At 45.3% G+C, this 20730-nt stretch overlaps 1 protein-coding gene and 1 long non-coding RNA gene across 3 annotated transcripts in view; one reads left to right on the top strand and one right to left on the bottom strand.

Annotated features, from left to right (window-relative positions):
* COL6A6 (collagen type VI alpha 6 chain) overlaps nt 1–20730 on the bottom strand; it is a 136783-nt gene that overhangs the window by 58028 nt on the left and 58025 nt on the right. For both annotated transcript variants that reach the window (XM_084751672.1, XM_084751671.1), the window contains exons 9-20: nt 19369–19712; nt 19205–19283; nt 15073–15227; nt 13427–13519; nt 12043–12096; nt 10408–10479; nt 10293–10319; nt 7739–7783; nt 7588–7641; nt 6855–6917; nt 2172–2237; nt 634–687 (exon numbers count right to left, since the gene is read on the bottom strand). In XM_084751672.1, coding sequence (XP_084607798.1) covers nt 634–687; nt 2172–2237; nt 6855–6917; nt 7588–7641; nt 7739–7783; nt 10293–10319; nt 10408–10479; nt 12043–12096; nt 13427–13519; nt 15073–15227; nt 19205–19283; nt 19369–19712 — 1106 coding nt within the window. The remainder of the gene's footprint in view (nt 1–633; nt 688–2171; nt 2238–6854; nt 6918–7587; nt 7642–7738; nt 7784–10292; nt 10320–10407; nt 10480–12042; nt 12097–13426; nt 13520–15072; nt 15228–19204; nt 19284–19368; nt 19713–20730) is intronic.
* On the top strand, nt 12107–14479 carry LOC311580283. Its single transcript, XR_014773414.1, has 3 exons — nt 12107–12296; nt 13173–13401; nt 14425–14479. It is a non-coding gene; the product is annotated as an uncharacterized lncRNA (long non-coding RNA).

Genomic DNA, 20730 nt, shown 5'->3' with positions numbered 1-20730 from the left:
TTTTATTTCTCTTTTGCTACCTTTGTTGTTGTTTTTTTCCATTTTTTTTGAAATTTCATATATGAGTATACTATATTTAACAATATTTTTACCTCTCCACCTCCCTCTACCCTAAATCCCGACAGAGATACTATACCCTTTAAAATCTCAACATTATAGCTGCCTAAACAAGACCTGCATGTGGACAATAGCAGTAGAGCTGCCAATATGGATCAAGAACTTCAGGCTGTCAATCAGTGGCTCTGGGGGAGGTAGACCAGTTTTCTTCCCAGCTTTCATAATAGTCATAAAATCTAGCAGACAATGGGGCTTGGACAGCGAGTAACATCACTGGCAACTTCAGTTAACTCAGCAAGTAGGCAAAACATTGGCCGCTTTCTCCTCATTGGCCACTCTTACTTTCTTTGTGTGGCAGTCTTTCCTTGCGGCAATTTTCCATGCAGCTAGCACTTTCTTTACTTCAGCTTCAAGGGCTTTGCTAAGCCAGCCCCATTATGAGATAGCTCAGTGTCTCTAGATAGCATCTCCGACCCATCAACCATCCCACCAACTCTCACCATCAGCCTGGGTCATCATAGCTAAAGCTATGGGACCCATGGGTCTAGAAGTTCCCTCCACTTGAAGGACTCTCACCATCTTTCTTCTTGAGCCTGGTGTCCCGGGAGCGCCTGGCCAGCCTCTTCTTCCCTGTCAGAGGAACAAAAGGATGTGTGACTGCAAAAGCCATCACTGACAGGGTTCCATTTTAACATCTGTTCATCCTGTGCCGGAAGAGCTCCTACCAGAGATGGAGTGATCTTTCCCTGAAGTGTGAGACTATCTTCCATTGGGCAGAAACCACCTCTCCATGAAAGTCATGGGGGTCGGCAGCACAACTCTGACAACATGGTTTCAGGTCGCAACTGCTCATTGTCACTAATTCATGCTTGAGACATGGGTATGTCAGAATACTCAAACTATCCCTGTCACCTAGCTTAGCATGAATGTGGCTGGTAGGACACTATTGGTTGGCACTTTTGTGCGAGTTCGGTTGTGTATGTATATATTTGTAGGGAAGGGAGGCGTATACATGTGTTCAGGCACATGTGGAGGTCAAGAGGTTGACAGACTACTTTTTCCCCATTGCTCTCCCCTTTATTTTTTTTTAGATAGAATCTCTAACTGGGCCTGATTCAACAGTACTAGCTGGTTGAAGGGACCAGGATCTTCTTGCCCACTAGCAGACTACAGGTGTTTGCCACATCTTAAGTAGGCACTGAGGATTCAAACTATGGTTCATGATTTTGCAAGCAATACTTTACCAGTGAGAGCCACCTCTCCAGGCCCCAGGAGGGACTTCTACCTTTGGGCTGCTTCTTTGCCTACCCTGTGTAGATTAATACTTTCCTATGAATAAAGCCTTATGGAATAATTTATTAGCCAAGACAAGACAAAAGTAGGCTACACACTGCATTTTGCTAGTGAGAGAGATCAAGGTTTACATAGAGTGGGGCTCAGTGTACAAAGCAAGTCACGGACAAAGTCTGAGAAAGAAGTGAGGGTTACCGACTCCTTTCTACCACCCGAGGCTTCTTCCTTATGGGGAGTTAACAACGGCGCTTGTACATTAAGAGGAATCAGAGGCACACATTATCCACATCACCTTTTAAGTCCTAAGTAATAGGATAAGGGGACTAACTTGAGGCCTGCGAGGTTTCAGAGCAGTGCCGAGATTTGCCTTGTGGAGGAACCATCCATCACCAGCTGTCGTCTTTCTGTTGCTGGCTAACAGGGTTACGTCTTCCTAGCATGTATGTGTGTCCCTTGTATACTGGGACAGTCAACAACCGTGCTAGCCCTTTAAAAAGATATTTCTATTAAATCAACTAGTCCTTCTCCTTTGAAACTGGGGCTTAGGTGTTCGTTTTCATGAAGATCTCATGGGTGTGGCTTAGTGTAGCTAGTCACCTCAAATTCAGAACTTGACAAACAATGTTTCTAATGTGTCACAGCAAGAAACAAGCAAGTTCTTCATTCTTTTTGCTTCCTCCAATTGTTTTTCTGTACTAAATATATTCTCTTATTCCAAATTCCCCCTCAAGTGCTTTATACTCTGCTTATGAGACACTGAACCCCTTATAGCCCCTGCACCCTCACGCAGCAAGTTTACTTTCAAATGCCCACATAATTACTTGTCTTCCATGGTCTCCTTTCAAGCCTTTGGGTCCTTGTATGCTATTGTCACGTCCAGGATTTCCCTAAAAAATAAAAGAGAAAATAAAGAAATGATGAACAGGCTTTTAATAGATTCCAAATTCGACAAAGCAGAAACAGGTTGAAGTGGCAGGTAGCTTCCAAGCTTTTGATTTGCCAACTTGGACTGCTGTTAGCAGGCTCAGAGTGGGGAAGCCCAAGGTGAGCGCATGAGGAGAAAGCAAGAACTCCCTACAGGAGGTGAGAGGATAGGGCTGTGTCCTACCCTGGGGCCAGAGCCAGCCTTTCTCTGATCCTTTTTCTTGAGTCACCAACAAAAGTGCACTTGAGAATTCATGGGATTATTCTCTTCTCCTCTTGGGAGAAGATAAACATGTGTGGTGGGTTCATCACACGCATACAACACACTCTGACCAATCTGACCCATGCTGGACACCGTAGCCTATCACACTGGCTGGGGAAGGGAGACACTGGGCAGCTGCCTGTGAGTTGTCCAGGAGCTCTGGGACATAGGTTTTGCTAAGTCTCCCTCTCTCCCTCCTTCCCACGCTGGGGTAGCCTTCCAGTGATGCAGCTGCTCCGAGTCACCTATGCTTGCAACTCTTCATTCACGTCCCCATAATAAACTCAGATAAACTCACTGCATCACTAGGCTAGATTTGAATGCAATCGTTTTTTTTGGTCTGTTATCTCAGGGTGCGCAGATGTTTGCAGATGTCTCCCCAGGAAAAGCTACAGAACACTGAGGGACCAGGTTGTGCCATGTCCTAGTCTCATCTCTGGTTTTTAGAAAAACCTGAAATCTTAAAGGCTTTTCTTTTCTTTTTCAGTATTTCCCCAAACATTCCTAGGAGGAACTTGCTGGAAACAGCACCCCTGTGGGATATCATCTTTATCAGGCAAAACTGGAAAGTTTCTAATGTGGGGAACCACAGTCGAACTGCGCATGCATGGGGCTGAGCCCATCAATTGAGCCAGCCAAGTCAGTCAATAGATGCTCCAATACGACAGGAGGAACAGTAGTGCCACGGCCCTGCTGAGTGCCAGCTGCCTGGCTGCTCTGCTGATAGTGCCCAGATTACTTCCAATCAATCAATAAGCAATTTGCAATCACCAACAGGGATGGGACACTGTTGCAGATACTTAGTAAGCCCTTTTAGTTTAGTTTAGTTTTTTTTTTTAACTAGCATTTGGACTTGGGCTCAAGTAGCTTATAAGATAAAAGGAAGAAAGAGAAGAACCTGGGTTTATATTATATGATTGTTATCACTAAAATGTGCTTGAGTCTCCGCTCTACCAAATCAGCATCATTTTCGACATTTTTTTCCTTCCCTCCTCAAGGTTAAATGCTTGCCTCTTAAGTCACCAAGCATGGGCACACCTAAGGAAAACAACCGGAAAGCTGGATCTTGGTGAGGACGGTAAGAGAAGGACAATCACCTGCAGAATTTACTTATTCAATTATTTATGTTGAGACAGATGTGCACACGCAGCTTTGGCTGGTCTGGGAACTCTCTGTGTAGCCCAGGCTGGCCTTGAACTCACAGAAATCTGTCTGCCTCTGCCTCCTGAGTGCTGGGAATAAACGTGTGTGCAACCATGCCCTGCTCAAGTGCACAATTTTGTTCCACTGAACAGTAAGGCCTTTAATTTGAAAGATAACACAAAAGAGCCACATACCAGCGTCCAGAACGGAACCTCCCACCTCTGTAGGTTGGCAAGCTGCCCAGTCAGTGTGAATACAGATTAATCTCTCTGTATTCAACAAGAACAAAGAGCAGCACTTAACACGAATTACAATCAAACATGAGATTCTAGTAATGATGTATTGTCAGGTGGTGAACTTGCTAGTCTCTGTAGATAAAGATTTAGCCCAGTTTTCTCTCAGTATTATATGAAATTTTTAAAAACCACCACCATTAAAGCTGGGTGTTGTGGGGGTGAGGGGGTGGCACACCTGTAACCCCAGTGCTTGGGAGAAAGAGGCAGAAGGATTCAAAGTTCAAGCACCACCATCAAAGCTGGGTGTTGCGGGGAGGGAGCGGGGCACACACCTGTAACCCTAGTACTTGGGAGGTAGAGGCAGAAAGATTCACAGTTCAAGGCCAGCTTTAAACAAACAAAAAATCATCTAGACAAAATAGGAAATTCCAAAATCTTGTTTAGATGTTTCCCCCAAGGAATGTGTGTTACTTGCATGCATTCCTGAGGAAAATCTGATCCTACGTGTGTTGTGTTTATTCTATCAATATTGCTCTTTCCAAATTTTCCTGAAATAGCAAAATACTAAAACCACACCCACTCACCCACCCACCCACACTAGCACGCATGCGCGCGTGCACACCCACCCACACCCACACACCAAAACAAAAAAAACACAGAGAGCTATTTTCACTTTCAGCTACATTATTTCCAAGCAGGTGAGAAAGGACTAGCTAAGGCAGGGTAGCTGACAGCTCGTCACAGAGGCTCTGGAGGGATGAACTCTCAGCCATGTTGAAGTCATACAGCATTGCTTTCCAAGGTAAAAATCTCTTTTCTATCACAGGCCTAGGGGAGAGGAATAGGGTGAAAAAAGGAGGGAGCCAGGGAACGGGAAGATACAAGTGAGGGGATAACAATTGAGATGCAGTGTGAATAAATTATTTGAACTAAAAAAATTTTGTAATAGAAAAAACTCTCTTTTCAGTAATCAAGTTCTTTAGACAAAAAGTAAAAAAAACAAAAAAAATCAAAAAACCCTATGTGTGGTACATGTTGGAGGTTGGAGGTTGGAGGGCAACTTCGTCGAGCCAGTTCGGCTCCCACCTTCATGTGGTTCTGGGATGGAACCTGGGCCATCAAGTGCCTTTACCCACTGAGCTATCTATCCCACCTGCTTTGAAAAATGCTATATAGCCGTGCTGTCCATGGCAGACAATTAAGGGGATGTCTGATTAAAAATTAATGAAATTATGTAGCAATACCTCAAATGAGCTTGGGGCCATCATGTCTAGCTGACTGAAACATCTAGGCATCAGAATCATCATTCCTTGTTTACCCAGTTATGAAATGACACTCTTGCCTCCTAAACCGTATGATATACCCTTGAAGTTAAATGAAATCATCAGGAGATGCCAACCAATAAACAAGGTCATCGTCAAGTGAAAATTCTTGTATTTTAAACTTCATATTTATTTATTTGCGTGTGTGTGTGTGTGTGTGTGTGTGTGTGCATGCGTGCACTTGTGTGCTGTAACATATGTGTGGAAGTAAGAGGACAGTTTGCTGGAGACTTTTCTCTCCGTCTACTATGTGGGTCCCGGGGATTGAACTCGGGCCCTCAGGGTTGATGACAGATGCCTTTACCCTCTGAGCCAGCCGTCTTACCAGCCCTCCATCTTTTAAATAAATCTATTTTTGATGCATACCTCACATTCACAGTTTTGACACATACTACAACAAATCACCTCTCTAATCAACATACTGGATGCCCTAGAGGATACCAGGTAAATGTCCCATCAACGCTCAGGTCCCCACACCCTCCCTGAGCATTTTAAAAACAGTTTTTGTAGACTGTAGGCATTCTGATCAACACAAGCGACACTAACCTCCATATGGGGGGAGACTAGCTCACTACAAGCTTTTTTGACAAATGTTTGCGAACTGTCAAGATTAGGCTCAATATAGGCATACATGTCACCATCCCCAAATTCTGTTCCTAAATTATATACTTGATATAATTAATGTGTACACCAAAGGACAGGCAAATGAATATTCACAGCAGTACTATTTTAAACCCACATAGCTATCAATAATAGAGTGGAAAAATATATGATGAACACCCAATGCATGACTGTAAAGTGCTGAGCTCAAGTCATGTATGTTACAGACAACATGCATGCATCTCATGACTGTGAGGCAGAGCAAAAGCAGGCAGAAGCAGAAAAGTGCATGCATAATGCTCCCGTTCACATGAAGCTCGGGGCCAGTTAAGACTGATATCCCACACTAGTACAGTGATGACCCTGGGGAGGGCGGGGTAGGGTGAGGTGACCGGAGCATCACAAGGGGGCTTCTAGGATTACCTAGGTGCTGACCACACAGGCATCTTCAGTGATTGAGCCCCTATACTGATGCGTGTTACAGCGCACTGAAAAGCTCAACAAACATTTTCATTTCTTGGAAAAGGCCTAGTTCACTGCTGTTCTGTAGAGTCATCGGATTGTGGGCCATGGTGAGGGGAGAGAGCCCATGGCACTGACTTCTGCTGACATGGTGTGCTCATACCGGGATGTGGGTTGTGCCTGCTCGGCTGGGTTACACTAGCGGGTGTCTTCATGCCCTGAGGATGGCCTGATAGAATCCTCCCCACGTCCTTGGATTGGGAAGATGAGCCTGCTGTTCTCAATAGAGACAGAGTCTTGGGAATAGATGAAAAGAGACAATTTCCCCCACACTCTGTATTTTGAGGTGCTTAGGAAAATAATCAAATAGACTAGAATTCCTTTGTCACTCTGAACCACAAGATATAGGCACAGAAACTACATTTAACCTCTCCAGTTAGAACTTCAAGCTTGTAAGTTCAGGAGCATGCCCATAGTACCTGAAAATGGAGCCCCTCTCCTCTGTGGAAGGGAGCCCTGCCTATACTACGCAGCCTGCACGGGCCCCACACTTACCGGATCTCCTCGCAGGCCCTTCGCTCCACGGTCACCAGAAGCCCCTCTCTTGCCTGGGCTTCCCTAAAGTTAACACAGACCAGAACAAAAACAAGATGGGAGGTTTTAATAAACCTAATAAGCATAAAGAAAGGGCTTAGATTGAATAGTTAAATATTTTTTCACTGAAGTTGTTTTTTAATCTGGATAAAGGAATTACCAAAAAAAAAAAAAAGTTCTTGTCATCACATAAGTAACTTGTGGTGACCTCGGTTGGCTGGCTTGGATCTTACTATGCAGACCAAGTTGGCCTCCAACACAGAGAGCTACCTGCCTCTACCTCCTGAGGAGTGTGCTAAGATCAAAGGTGTGTGCCGCCATGCCTGGCCCTTCTCCTGTACTGAGGACCGTGTAACTCGATTGGAATCAAGAGAGAGGAGTGGGTATATAAGAGGCAGAAGATGTCGTGAGAGGCCTGATGTGTTTCTAGTTACCCTCCATAGAAAAGTCATGGTCAATGTGCTAAGAAACACACGTACACCATACGGACCTGAGTCAAGGTTAGCCATGCTCAGCCTCGAATAGCAGAACCCACCAGAAACACAAGAAACCAATGTTTGCTGTCATGTGTGATGGTGTTTCATGAACCATGTTGCCATAGGCAACAAACAAGTCTAAGGTGGTTGTTTTATTTTATATACCATTTCCTTCACTTCAAATGCAGGTTTATAGTTTCCGTGTCTTGAATCCCTACCTGAGATCCCCCATCACCTTTTTCTCCTCTTCTTCCAGGAATCCCACTGTCACCCTAAAAAAAAAAAATGGACACAGGAAAGCTCAAACTCTCATGTTCTCCATGAGAACCAGCTGAGAAGGCTGTCTGGGGTAGAAGGCAGGCGCCATACCTGTTCTCCGTCTAATCCATCCAGCCCGTTTTCCCCGGCTTCTCCCTGCAAAGACAGAGGTGATTAGAATATAGTGCACATTTGTCAGCCACCAAACCAAGACGGTCTCAAGGGTTATGTGCTGAGCAACAGCCTCCTTGGCAGGCAATGGCTGGGTCGGGTCAAAGATTGCTTTCAGTAATAGAAAATGTCATAATAATAAACAGAGCCTGCCTGCAGTGAGAGGGAAAGATAAAGCAAGACAAAGCAAGGCAACTTAGTTTCATACTACCCCAGGCCGAATGGCAAATACCAACAAAATGATGAGCAAACAAGCGCTGGAGGGGATACAGGGAGAAGGCAACCCTCATTGCCTGTTGGTGGGATTGCGAACTGGGGCGGCCACCGTGGAAACCCATGTGGAGGACTATCAAAAACTAAAAATAAATCTATCTTATGACCCAGCTATGCCACTCCTTGGACTGTGCCCAAAGGACTAGACGTTGTACTCCATGGCTGCTCTATTCACACTAGTTAGGAAATGGAAACAACCTAAGTGCCCTTTGCCGACAAGTTGATAATGAAATTGCGGCACATACACACTGTGGAATACTGTTCAGATGTAAGGAAAGACGGAAATCATTAACTGTGCAGGCCAATGGGTGGGACAAGAAAGGATCATATCGAGGGAGGTAACCCAGATCCAGAAAGGCAAATGTTGCGTGTTCTCTCTCCTCACGCCAAATCTTGAGACGTGAATACACAGCCTGGAGTAACTATGGAAACCAGGAAAGTAAAATGGGGCCATTGCTAAGACAGGGAGGCTGGGAAGCAGTTGAGAGGGCAACAGTAGTATACACGCGATCTGATTAGGGGAATGGGAGGAGCACTCCTTATGGAGGGGGAGGAGGGAGATACAGAAGAGGTTAGAAGAGGGCAAAGAAGAGTAGTGGGACATAAGTGACCTGATGGGGAGACGGACGAAGGGGAGGTGCTTAGGGAGGGGGAGGGGAAGAAATACGGAAGGAGAGAAGAGGGTAAAATAACATAAGGATGTCCAATAAAGCTGCAAGGAATCATATATATAGTTAATATTTTAAATAGTTAATAATAATTAACTATATTAACCATTATAATATATAATATATTTATAATACCTGTAACTCAGTATATAAATATACATGTATAGTTTTAATACTTTTTTTTTTCAATCTGGGCTGGCAATGTTCCTCCAACAGCCAAAGAACACCTAAAAATAACCCCAATACCAGATTTTAAAAATCCCTCTTTTGTGTTGTTGCCCAGGGCTGTCAGGAGAATCCCAAGCATACAGCCTATTGCTGCTGCCCTTGGTTAGCGCACAGAGGTGGAAGGTAAGTCCTTACTGCTGAAGACACCATGCACTTCAGACCCAGAGCCCAGGGACCCAGAGGTAGAACTGACTTGAATGTCTCCTCCCTAAGGACTAGCTTCCATGGTACCAGAAGGGACCATGCAGCATCCAAAGAAGGGAGGTGACCATTTGTCCTTTCTGGCTACAACACCTATGAACCACCATGACCAGCAATGGCCCGATAACCCTAAGGGTGCAGTAGTGACATGTGTACCTTGGTGGTAACCAACAGCTTTCTAATTGGTCTTAAGATCCACTCAATCCGAGTGAAAACATGGTACTTGAAGCCTAGCCGGTGCTAGAGAAGTCATGGAACTTGGAGGAAAACCTACAACCATTTCTACTAAACGCACCCCTAATAACACTCCACGCATCTGTCCTTATACCACAGACAAGAGTGGTTCTCACACCTCCCTCCTATCACTGAAACTTCTCTTGGCAGCAGACAGAGACCACTACAGAAAAAAGCCACATTCAAAAGGCAGAGTTTTGGAGCACAGCAGATGGATACATTCACAAAACAGGACTGCATTTAAGGCCCAGGGAGTACTGTGGGAGAAGGAAAAGAAAGACCGCGAGAGCCAGAAGGTTGGGGAGTTGGCTATGAGATTGTGTCTCCTAGTAATGTCAGAAGCTACTCTCATAAACTCTCCCCAATGTGACTGCCCACACACGGGCTAAACAAGGACAGCAACAGTAGAAATGTCAAGGTGGATGGGAAAAGCCCACAATCCTACACAAGGGACTACAGTCAGCTAGGGAATGCTGTGCAGGAGAAATCGTCTTCCCTGGAGAAGAGCACGTCAAGCGGTTAGCCAACATCAAATGGTCAGCCCTGAAAATATATATAGAAGCAACATTATACAGACTGAGCAGGCTTCGTTTATATACACGCACACATAGGAATGCAATAACAATTAATTAAACAGAGGCCATCGATTTGAAAGAGAAAAAGGAGGGTTATATGAGAGGGTTTGGAGGAAGGAAAGGGAAGAGAGAAATACTGTAATTATAATAGGAAAAGAACTAAATGAAATAATTGGTACCAAAAAAAAGGGGGCGAGTGAGGAGGCCAACAGTGGCTTTACTTGTAGCACCCAGTGATAACGAATGATTTCAAAGTAACATTTTTTTTTCTGGCTAACGAAAGGGTAAATAAAATACACAGGCCCGGCACCATACCTCTTCTCCACCGAGTCCTCTGCTACCCTGAAAAAAACCAGAAAGGAGATCAGATGAGTGTGGGAAATGCAATGGACTGCCAAGATGATATCCCAGGGTCTTACAAAATCCTTACCTTAGGCCCTTTGGTGCCTAGGCATCCCTTAGTACCTTGCTCCCCCATTGGTCCAGGGGCTCCTCTTTCTCCCTGTGGAAAAGTGGAAAGCAAAAAACCCACAAATCCAGATGAATGTGTGCTCTCATGATCCGGGATCTGTCCTGGATACTCGACAAGTTTATTGTTTTGTTTTTAAGAAAACCTCTGGCTACTCATGACTTACATTCCGGGACTCAAGCCTATCAAAACAAAGAGCGGAAGTTAGAACTACATAGAAGACAACCCTTCGCTTTGGACGCCACCTGCATACCTCGTGCATGGAGCATCCGTTTCCCCAGGTGGCCACCATATTGTTCCCTTTTAACTTCCTGACCGTGTGTGTTCATCCTGCCCTAAGCTGAGACTCAGGACTCTTTGCCCGGTCACTATGACTTTAAGACTTTGACCCATGACTTCGGTCTGAACGGCAGACCTGCCTGAGCATGCTTCCAGACCATTCCCTTCATTCTCGCCCCTATGCTCAGCATCATTTGCTGTTCACTAGCGAGACATAAGCCAGTCTCCTCCAGGGGACTTCTGCAGTGTCTGAAGTTCCAGCCGTGCCGACCAGGTGCCATTTTGCCAGCTCATAATCCTTTGATTCCATTGACGTCCTTGAGCACGTGGTTCCCTTTTCAGTAGAGTAAGATTTCCCACACGCTTTGCCCAGAGAAACTAACTCCTTGTCATCCTTCACGTGCCTGCCCAAGTGTTACCCCTTGCTTTGTAGCCTTTTCCTCCCAGGCCCAACTCCCACCTTGGTGGTCTTCAAGCCTTGCTTGTCTTCTCACTAGTGTGGAAGGTTCCTAAGGTAGGAGTCGTACGTGTTTCTTTTGTATATATTTTTTTCTCATTTCTGGGGTGTTCACACTGCTATCATGTGTGTGTATATGTGTGTGTGTGTGTGTGTGTGTGTGTAGATATATATAGAGAGATATAAGTATGTATATATAGGATACGTATATCAATGCCTTTTGTAAATAATGAAGTGAAACAGTAAAAAGATTAAATATGTGTTGTCAAATGAATGCATGACTGGATACATGGAAGGAGGAAAGAGAAGGGAGAAAATATGGAGGATGGAGGAGGGAGGAAGGGAGGAAGGGAGGGAGGAAGGGAGGAAAGGAGAGGGAGGAGGGAGGGAGGAAGGGGGGAGGGAGGAGGGAGGAAGGGGGGAGGGAGGAGGGAGGAAGGGGGGAGGGAGGGAGGGAGGGAAGGAGGGAGGGAGGGAGGAAGGGGAAGGGAGGGTGGAGGGAGGGAGGAGGGAGGGAGGGAGGAGGGAGGGAGGAGGAAGGGAGGGAGGAGGGAGGGAGGGAGGAGGGAAGAGTTCCTGATGAATGATGTGGTACGTTGGTTTAACTTTTACAACATGACGTGGGCAGATGGCAGGGACGTGACTCCACAGCAGAGACGCTACCACCCACACCTGGGTCATTGTGTGGTGGAGGTGGGTGGACCAGAGCAAGATTGTCCAGTAGTGACCACTAAGAAGAGTGTCACCCAAGCACAAGGAGGCTTAGGAAAGACCCGAGATGCCATCGGAATCCTTAGAGTCTGGTCTCTGTTTCCCTTCTGCTTGTGGGAATAAGTGAGCTGCAAAAGGTCTTGACTTACAGCAGTGCCCTCTTCTCCTAGGTAGCCTTCACTGCCTTTAAATCCTGGGGGTCCCTGCAAAAAAAGAAAGAGGAGGAAACATGAGCAGCCCACAGACCGGGAAATGAGAGCTGTCAGGGCAGAACCACTCTGAGGATAGACTTCATGTGCAATGGAAGAGGTCGAAAATGCTCCTGACTGTCCACATCAAGTTAACGGCGTTGATACAAACAAAAAGAAAGGGGATTTTCATACAAGTATCCAGATAGTCAAAGGTGTGTGTACACATGTGGGGGGAAGCTGTGGGTGTGTATGCCTGAATGTCTTGTGTGAATACACGCATGCATATGAATATGTGCATGTCTGGATGTGGTGGTGGCAGCTGGTACCTGTATGCATGAGTGCGCACACATGTGTACCTGTGCCAGCACACTGTCTCACTGTCTCCAGGAATACCAACAGAGCTGGCATTCCTCTCTATAAAAATATATGTGTTTTTCATGGGCTACAGTTATTTTTTTCACAAAAATAACCTTTTCCCTTTTTTTTTTTTAAAGGACTTACTGCTATACATAGAAAACCAGACCACACACATTTCTTTCTATTCTGGCTTTTTGATATATTTTAAAATTCTACCAGTCTCCTTCCGTGAATTCCAGGCATTCCAGAAATAATTAATCCAATTTTTCAGTGAAATCGTTCTGGTGATGGGGGAGCCATGCCACAGATATCCAACCCATATGGACAGTAGCAGTACTGAGACCGTTAAATGTGTCCCACAGTGTGTTTACACACGTTTGGATACGTCCTATGTCTGAAGTAGTATTTTTATGCCAAGATACATAAATATCCCTGTTTAGTAAAAACACTAGTAAAAAACCAGTGCTGTTAGTTATGAAAAACCAGAAGAAAACAAACAAAGCTATCTGGCTTTCTTTTATGTATATATATACGGATGTCAACACTGTCACGTTCTCTGCTGCAGTAGAGTGACCTGGGTTTGATTTTCAGCAGCCAGTACACAATATTGACTTGATTTTAATGTCACCGCCAAGACTAAAAAGGGAAACTGAACTGATTTCTCGATATGGAGGAAACTTCCGTCACTCAGCGTGAAGATGACTGAGTTTTCTGCACTACCATTGCTGTAGAGCACCGGGCTCGTCGAGGATTCTGACGACCGTGTCTCCTTGAAACCCCTTGAAGAACTGCCAAATAATGCTAATGTAGAAGACCAAGGAAAATGGCAGCTATCTAATCCAACAGGGGAAGAGAAGTGTGACAAATGGTCAGCCTCCTCCAGAAGCTCAGGCTAGCAGGCAAAACCTCTCTGCTTCTACCCCAGCTTATATGCGGAAGGCAGGCTACAGCTCAAATGACGTAAGTAAGCGTGAGATAAAGTCACCTTCTTTCCTGCTGAGCCCGGGTCCCCCATGGCGCCGTCCCATCCTGTGCACTTGCAGAGCAAACAACAGCAGGTCCTTTCTGCAACGTTGATCTTGGGGGAAGACATGAGGATAATTATATTTGGTGGCGTTGATTCCCAAACCCCGACACATGAGCACCGCTGAGGGTCCATGGTGGCAGGAGCCTTCCTATTGCTAAAATGGCTAGTCCCACCTTGGAGTCCTGACGTGTTTATCCCGTGAGGATTCCTGATCAACTCAAAAGCATTTGACTTCTGCAGACGGCATCATTTCACTGCATGATAAACTATCGATACGCTTTGTCAACACACCCTTCCCTGGCTTTGCCCATTGTTGGTCACTGAGAATATACTGCCCTGAAAGCTTTGTTCAGCTCAATGAAGGCGTGCTATTTTCTCCTGGCTCCATTTGTAAAATCTCAGCTTGTTAGCAGAGTCAGACAGAGCACTCTGAGACACTGCTTGGAGCAGAGTCCCCTGGAAACGCATCCAGGGGAGGTTTGATGTAACTTCGGAAATGTCAGCTGCATGCCAACATTTTAGAAGCATTTGCTCTAAAGGGTGTGAGCACGAGAACATTCTCTTTATATGATAGCCAAACAAAATTTTTATGTATTTAAAACGTGAGTGAATTTTACTCTGGACTTACTTTGACATCTCTGGAATAGCTACCATAGATTTGTTTGTTTATTTGTTTATGCAATTGACCCAACAGATTCATTTTTTAGGAAAATTGAGTTTGCAATAAATTCTATTTTTCATTTTTATGAGTTAAAAAAAAACAACAAAATAAAACAGCCCTTCATTGGAAAGTATTATGATACACTAAGAGTCTAAAAATTATCAACAAATTAAATCCAAATCACTCACTAAAATCATTAAAATCAGTAACATGCCACAGCCTTGAGAATGTTCATACACGACTTTGAGTCTTGGTATATTTCTGAAATAACATGGTAATGATGCCTTGTTTCTAGGTGTGAGATCATAAAGCCAGAGCAGAGCATGGAGATCTGGCAGTGTGGACACAACCCAAGAAAATCCCTCACTCCTTCATAAGGAGTGCCTCCAGCTCTCCCCCCCACCCCTCAGTCAGGCGGTTATTTCTCTGACTGAGCTCCACCTGTAGAGGGCTGTCGCTTACAGCCTGTGCGGCCGGCAAAGTACACCTTGAACATGAGAGAGCCATAGCTGTGATGCTCAGAGCTGCACAGAACCTGAAACCTGAGAAGCTGCTGGTCCCGGGAACAGCCCAGGCCTGTTCACAACACGGGCTCATCTTGGTGCCCTAGACTCATGGGCTGTGGTCTGGCCAGCACAGTCCGTGCTGTTTAAATATTTTCTTATTTTCCTCTTTGTTCTGCCTCTTGCTACCTCTTATGTTCCAGGCGTATCTGTTAAGCATGCTTTGACCCGTTCTACTATATAATGCTTCAAACACGTTCTTAGACTGTTCACGAAATTCAGTAAGGTCCGTCTCGTTAGTTCAGACCCATGCTCATCAGTATGAAACCCGTGGACAAGATAATGGAAGGCTTAAACTATTGGGGCTCAGGCTACAGCCCAGTTGGGGGTGGGGGTGGGGTGACTTGCTTAACCCCTCTGGCCTTTTCTGAGTAACTTACTAGTTGCTTTGACAGCTGACTCCCAAGGTTCCTCATGCCAATTGTGAACTGTGTTCTGTACTCAAATCCTTTTCCAAATTCAATGTAGAGAAGGTCAGCCAGGTCGTTAGGATCGGCAGCTCCGTCCACAGCGATGGTTATGAGGGCATTCAGGCCTGTTAAACGCATTCTGTAGGTGAAGTGGGCTTGGGTCTCTTAAATCACTCTGCACACTTAAGTCACCACCCTGAGCCAACAGCTGCTTTCTATTGCCTGTGGCCTCTAACCCATGATGCAATGCTGGTAAATAAGAGCAGGATACTAAGTGAATTAAGCTGGGACGAAGCAGCGGGACTTCAGAGCATTATTGACTGAAGCGAGCCAGTGGGTTAACCAAACGTCCACACTGTGCTTGCCAAAGCACAGAGGAATTCACACATCAAGAAAGCGAACGCTGTACATGGTTTACCCATTGCGGAAGATTCTTAAAGCCGCAGCGTCAGAATCCACCTACGAGCTTCCCAGAAATAGAGATTTTTCCCCCTGAGCTATATACCCACATTGGCTAGTATCTGTCAATAAAATGCAGAATTGATTTGGAAAATGATCCATTCAAAAAAGGCAATATAGAATCTTAGGTCTTAGACCATATCTTCGGAACCAGAATGTGTATTTAACTAAAACTTCCAGGTAGAGTAGTTGCCTAGCATGTGCGATGCCCAGGCTCAAGCCTTAGGATTGTTTAACAAACAAACATATAAACAAAACCAGAACTGCACATTTAAGGGCAGGAAAGGTGATCCCGCAGTTAAGGGCACCTGCTGTAACTCCGGAAAACCTGGTTTTTGTTCCCAGCACATGCATAGTGCCTTGAAACCACCTGTAGCCCCAGTTCCTCTTCTGGTCTCTGGAGGCTCCTGCACACGTGTGGCACATGTGGGGCATATAAACTAAAGCCGGTACACGCACGGATGCGTGAGACATAGGTGTTTTCAACGACCTCCTTAAGAACTGACACTCCAGCTGTAACTTTAAGTGGAAACAAATGTCGGTCACCGAGAGCAGAGCCTCATAAGCCTTGGAATTTTATAGATCAGAATATTCCCAATAAAACTTTTGGGCTGAGTGTAGGGTTGCCAGTGGCTGGTTTTGAAAACTAAGAATTAAGTAACCCGGACAGTCATCCCGCATTAACAGTTATGTTAGCTTTCATCTATAGCCGCCGTGTGCCTGGAGGACAGTCAAAGGACTTACATGCATGGCATGGTCTTACTCACACCCTCTAGGCGTGCAGATAGGACTCTAACCGCATTTATTTTACAGACAAGAAAGACATCAGGCTTAGAGAAGTGAACTCTTGACCCACTGGGCTTCTCAGGTTTTCACCCAGAGCCTAATTCTAAAGCCTTAGATGCAAGGGAGCTTTAACAACCATGTACAGAAGACATGACCATGGAAACAAAAGCACAGCTCCACACTTTCTCATTCTCCTGCGGAGGTGCATGGCTCCATCTGGATGGGATTTGAAAACCAAAATACCTGAGGAGATAGGAGATAGTAAAGGGCTTGCCTGAGTCAGGGTGCCTTCCTAGATAAGGCCATCCGATGTGGTTTGCATGAAGAGAATGAAGCGAGTGAGGTTTCACGGCACAGGGAAGTCGTGCTTAACTAAAGGGAAGAAAGGCTTAAATCGGGCGGCCAGCTCGTTCTGGTTTGCCTGGGACTCTTCTGGTGTTAGTCCTGTAGAACTCCTGGCCTGTCCCAGACAAACCAGGAAAACCGGTCTCCCTTCCACAGCAAGCATGAGGAGCGAGGAGAAAGCCTGTGGGGTGGGCAGGGACAGAAGGCTGCGGAGCTCAGCTGGGTATCAGTGATGAGGGAAGGCTCGCTTGTGGATCCTATTTATAAAAGAGAATGGTTTCACATCTGCTTTTCCTTATAAGCGTCAGGAAATGTAAAATGTGAGCACTACAAGATCCATGGGAGAGGGACACGCAGAAAATATGCGTGGAAACCGTCATTTGTGAGTCTGTTTCTCAGAATTGGAGCATTCAGTTATGCCCCCTTCACTCCGTCAGTAAATGAGTCACAGCACAGCCTTCTTCGGTGCAGTGTCTTCAGCTGCGAGAAATGAATCGAGGAAGAAAACCGCTTCAAAAGTTGTGAGAATGAAGAACCACTGAGGAAATTTTAGGACACTTTAACTCTTTAACGAACAAACTCAAACCTCAATCTGCATGCATAAATTATAGAGCCACGGCCTCTGTCACTAAGCCTTTTCTCCTCCCATTTTGTTGCATGGTGACTGCCAAGTCATTGTGCCAATGTGTGACCTTGAACTAAAGCAGCCTCCCAGGTCAATAGATCATCGATTGGAGATATATATGTGTAATATATATATATATATATATATATATATTTTTTTTTTTTAAAGTATCCAAGGACAGGGGTTCTTCTTGTCAATGTTGAGAGCTATGTGATACTTCATGAAGGACACTGCCACCATTCCATTGTCCCTTTCTCAAGTATTTTAAATTTCTTTATATATATATTGTCTAGCTTCTGAAGTTTATGTAGATTTCCTATGTTTTCTCTGGGAGATGGAGACAGAAGGGCCTTGGAACCCTAGACGCTCCTAAGTGCTTCCTAGAAGCCACTTTAACACCATGGGCAAGAGATAGATTCCCCTTACGCACACTCACACCCTAGGAGGGCTGAAAGAGTTAAAAATCGCAAGGATGACAGCAAAGCTGTCTTCTCAACCCAGGTGCCCCAGAGTCTTGTCCTGCATCTTAATTAAAATCTCTCTGGAGCTCACAAAGACCAAGATGCGATGATAGAATAAAGAAAAGGCAAGCTGTAGTCAAGAATGGGTAAAATAAAAGCCTTTCCTATATGGCTGTAAACCAGGAGCCCTCTGCAGTGTGTTTAAGGTTAAGGAAGTGAACTCAGCAGAAAACACAGATTCTGGCTGACTGACATCAGGAAAGCTGGGAGGCGTGTGTACTGGATCAGGCTCCCGGAAGCAGACCCTGAGGTAAGGGCTGGACACAAACAACGTGTCGAAAGTCCTCAGAAGAAAGGGGGTGGGGCTAGGGGTGGGGAGGGCGGTGTGAAGGAAGGAGGACAGGACAGGACCTGAACTTGACTTGGCCTCAGAGAGTCCTGGCGCATAAGCCAAAGCCCTGGTGTCACTCGAGGCCAAGATCTGATTCTTTGTACTGCCCGGTGACAAAGTGGGGAGTGACTTTCCAGTTGACGGGGCTCCTACAGGCCAATGGCTGTTCTTCAGAGCTCCGAGTGATTGGCAGGTCAGTGCTGCTGCCAGCAAGGGAGTAGGAGAACAGCGGTGGCAGCGCCCACTTACAGGAGGCTGGTCCTGCTTCCTGTCAAGTCAGAACACGTGGTTGCCTTTTGCCTCTACTGACCCATATTTTCAAAGGACTCAACAATAAGCCAGATTGGCTAATGGCTCTCAAAGCCAAATGCCTGGCTGCAGAGCTTTGAGGCAGCATCAGCCTCAGGGCTTGTTCTGAAGGCAGGAACCAATTACAGAACCCCAACACATGAGGAAACTTGGCCAAAGACACTTGCAAGTCTGGAAGTGGTTAGCGTTAGGAGGAAGTCATCCAAATGCTTGTGTTCCTTGGTCGAGATGCTTCCTGTTCATTTTCATATGGCAGATGTAGCAACATTAAACAGCATGGGGAGATATGGAAAGGCGCATCCTCCAGGGAAGGCTTTGAAGAACAAATACAGTAAGAAGAGGTAAAGTGTGGGCCTTAGTCAGTGTGCTGATTTAGACACAGGGACCATGAGAGGCAGCGAGAGACCAGAATGGTCTGCGAGGCCATTTGCTCTACTGGGCCCACACGGAAGAGAAAGGGTGCCAAAGTCAGGGCCAGTAAGGCACCTGGACATAAAAGAGCCAGAGTTGAGCTCTGAGACAACGAAACTGACAAGCAGCCAGGCACAGTGGTTCATGCCTGTGCCCCTAATACCCAAGAGGCTGAGGTGAGGTTGACCCTGAGTTTGGAACTGACTTGGGTTACATAAGAAGTTCCAAGCTAGGCTGGGCTGCAAAGTAAAACTCTACTTAAATAAAAGACCCAAACAGTCAACCCCATCCCTTCCCATCCCCGACCTTCAGTACCTTCCTTTCTGAGTTCATCAGATTTCTGTTCAAGTTTTTCAATGTCTTCATCCAATCCATCTGAAAATAGAAGGACCACCTAGGGGTAGGTTTTAGAGGAAAAAATTAGCAAAAAGTTCACTGGAAACCACAGACCAACAGACACACTAAAGCCATATTATTACCTTCCCTCGGGCAGCGGACTTATTCTGAAACGTGTCCCACAGAGAACTCAGCAGGTTGGCATTGAGGCGAGATGGGCCGTTCACTGTCACGCCCTGCAGGCTGCTCAGTATGTTGTCACTGTATATCTCAAACTTGGAAGGGTATCTCTCCACAGCATTTGCCACTTGAAAAGCTATGCTCACTTGAGTTTCTGTGCCCACCTCACAGCTTACGCCGTTGAGGGAGCTGATGGCCCGTAAGATGCCTTGGAGGTAGGTTTCCATCCAGGGCTGACCTTCGAGCAAAGACTGCCCTCTCTGCTGACTTGAGAGGTCAAATCCAACTACGACGTCCACGAAACAATCTAGGATTCAAGGGGAAAAGCATATCTTGTTAGATTGAACACTGCACCCATGTGGTTCTGATGCACATCTGATTTCAGGGACCAAGAAGTCTTTTCATTCGAGCTATACAGGGGTCAGCAAAGAGCCCCAGAGTCAAGTCTTCTACAACCTGTAGAAGTATAAATGTATTTTTTTTTTTAATCTGGCATAAAATTCTAAAGTGCGAAATGATTCTACTCTAGCCATTATAAATACGTTCTGTCCTAAAGTATTCTGAAGGCACCCTGAGGACGTGGTATTCTAAAACACAGTCATATAGCACCACTTAACACCTGAGGTCACTGACAGATATTAAGTTGTAATGGGAGTGAAAGAAAAGTTAAAAAAAATGTTTGAAAAGAGAAAGTCATTTAGAACCAAAAAGTCACAGAAAAAGTTTTGATCATTTTTCTTTTGAGACGCATTGGGTCAATTTTGGTTTTCTTTAACATCCGCCCAAAGAGGAAGTCAATGTTAAAAAAAAATCGTTTAGATCTTGAGGCAAAGACACTGGCAATCCAATTATCCAACTTGTTCATGTCAAGGGTGTCTACCTTCAAGAGCTCAGCCAGTTGGGGAGCCAAGACGCTTCCATTTGGGGTTCTAGAAACTTAAGAGTAGAAAAGTGTTGCATTTAAAGGTCTTTGCTGTTACCTTACAAACTCCAGGCAAGTCTCGGCATTGAAGACGTTTGCATGGGCTTGGTATTTTAAACTGAGCTCCCTAAAGGCAAGTAATTTAAGAAGGATAAAAATCTTATGGCACAAATGCTCATCTTTCAAGAATGTCTAAGATGCTAAACTCACTCCAACCTTGAGGCCTGCCTTCTCAACACATGTGGCTTGCTTGGCAAAATAAAAAGAAATGCTTTGCATAAATCAGCAATTTTCAGATTGTGTGTGTCTGTGCGTGTATGTGTCTGTGAGTTTCTGTCCGCATGTGTATGTGTGTGTCTGCATGTGTATGTATATGTCTGTGTGTGTGTGTGTGTCGTGTCTA

The sequence above is a fragment of the Acomys minous genome, assembly GCF_964271855.1.
Source record: "Acomys minous genome assembly, chromosome: 13".
In the NCBI taxonomy this organism is placed as follows: domain Eukaryota; kingdom Metazoa; phylum Chordata; class Mammalia; order Rodentia; family Muridae; genus Acomys; species Acomys minous.
Note: the sequence above shows the minus strand (reverse complement) of the source record. Positions and strands in the feature narration are given on the sequence as shown.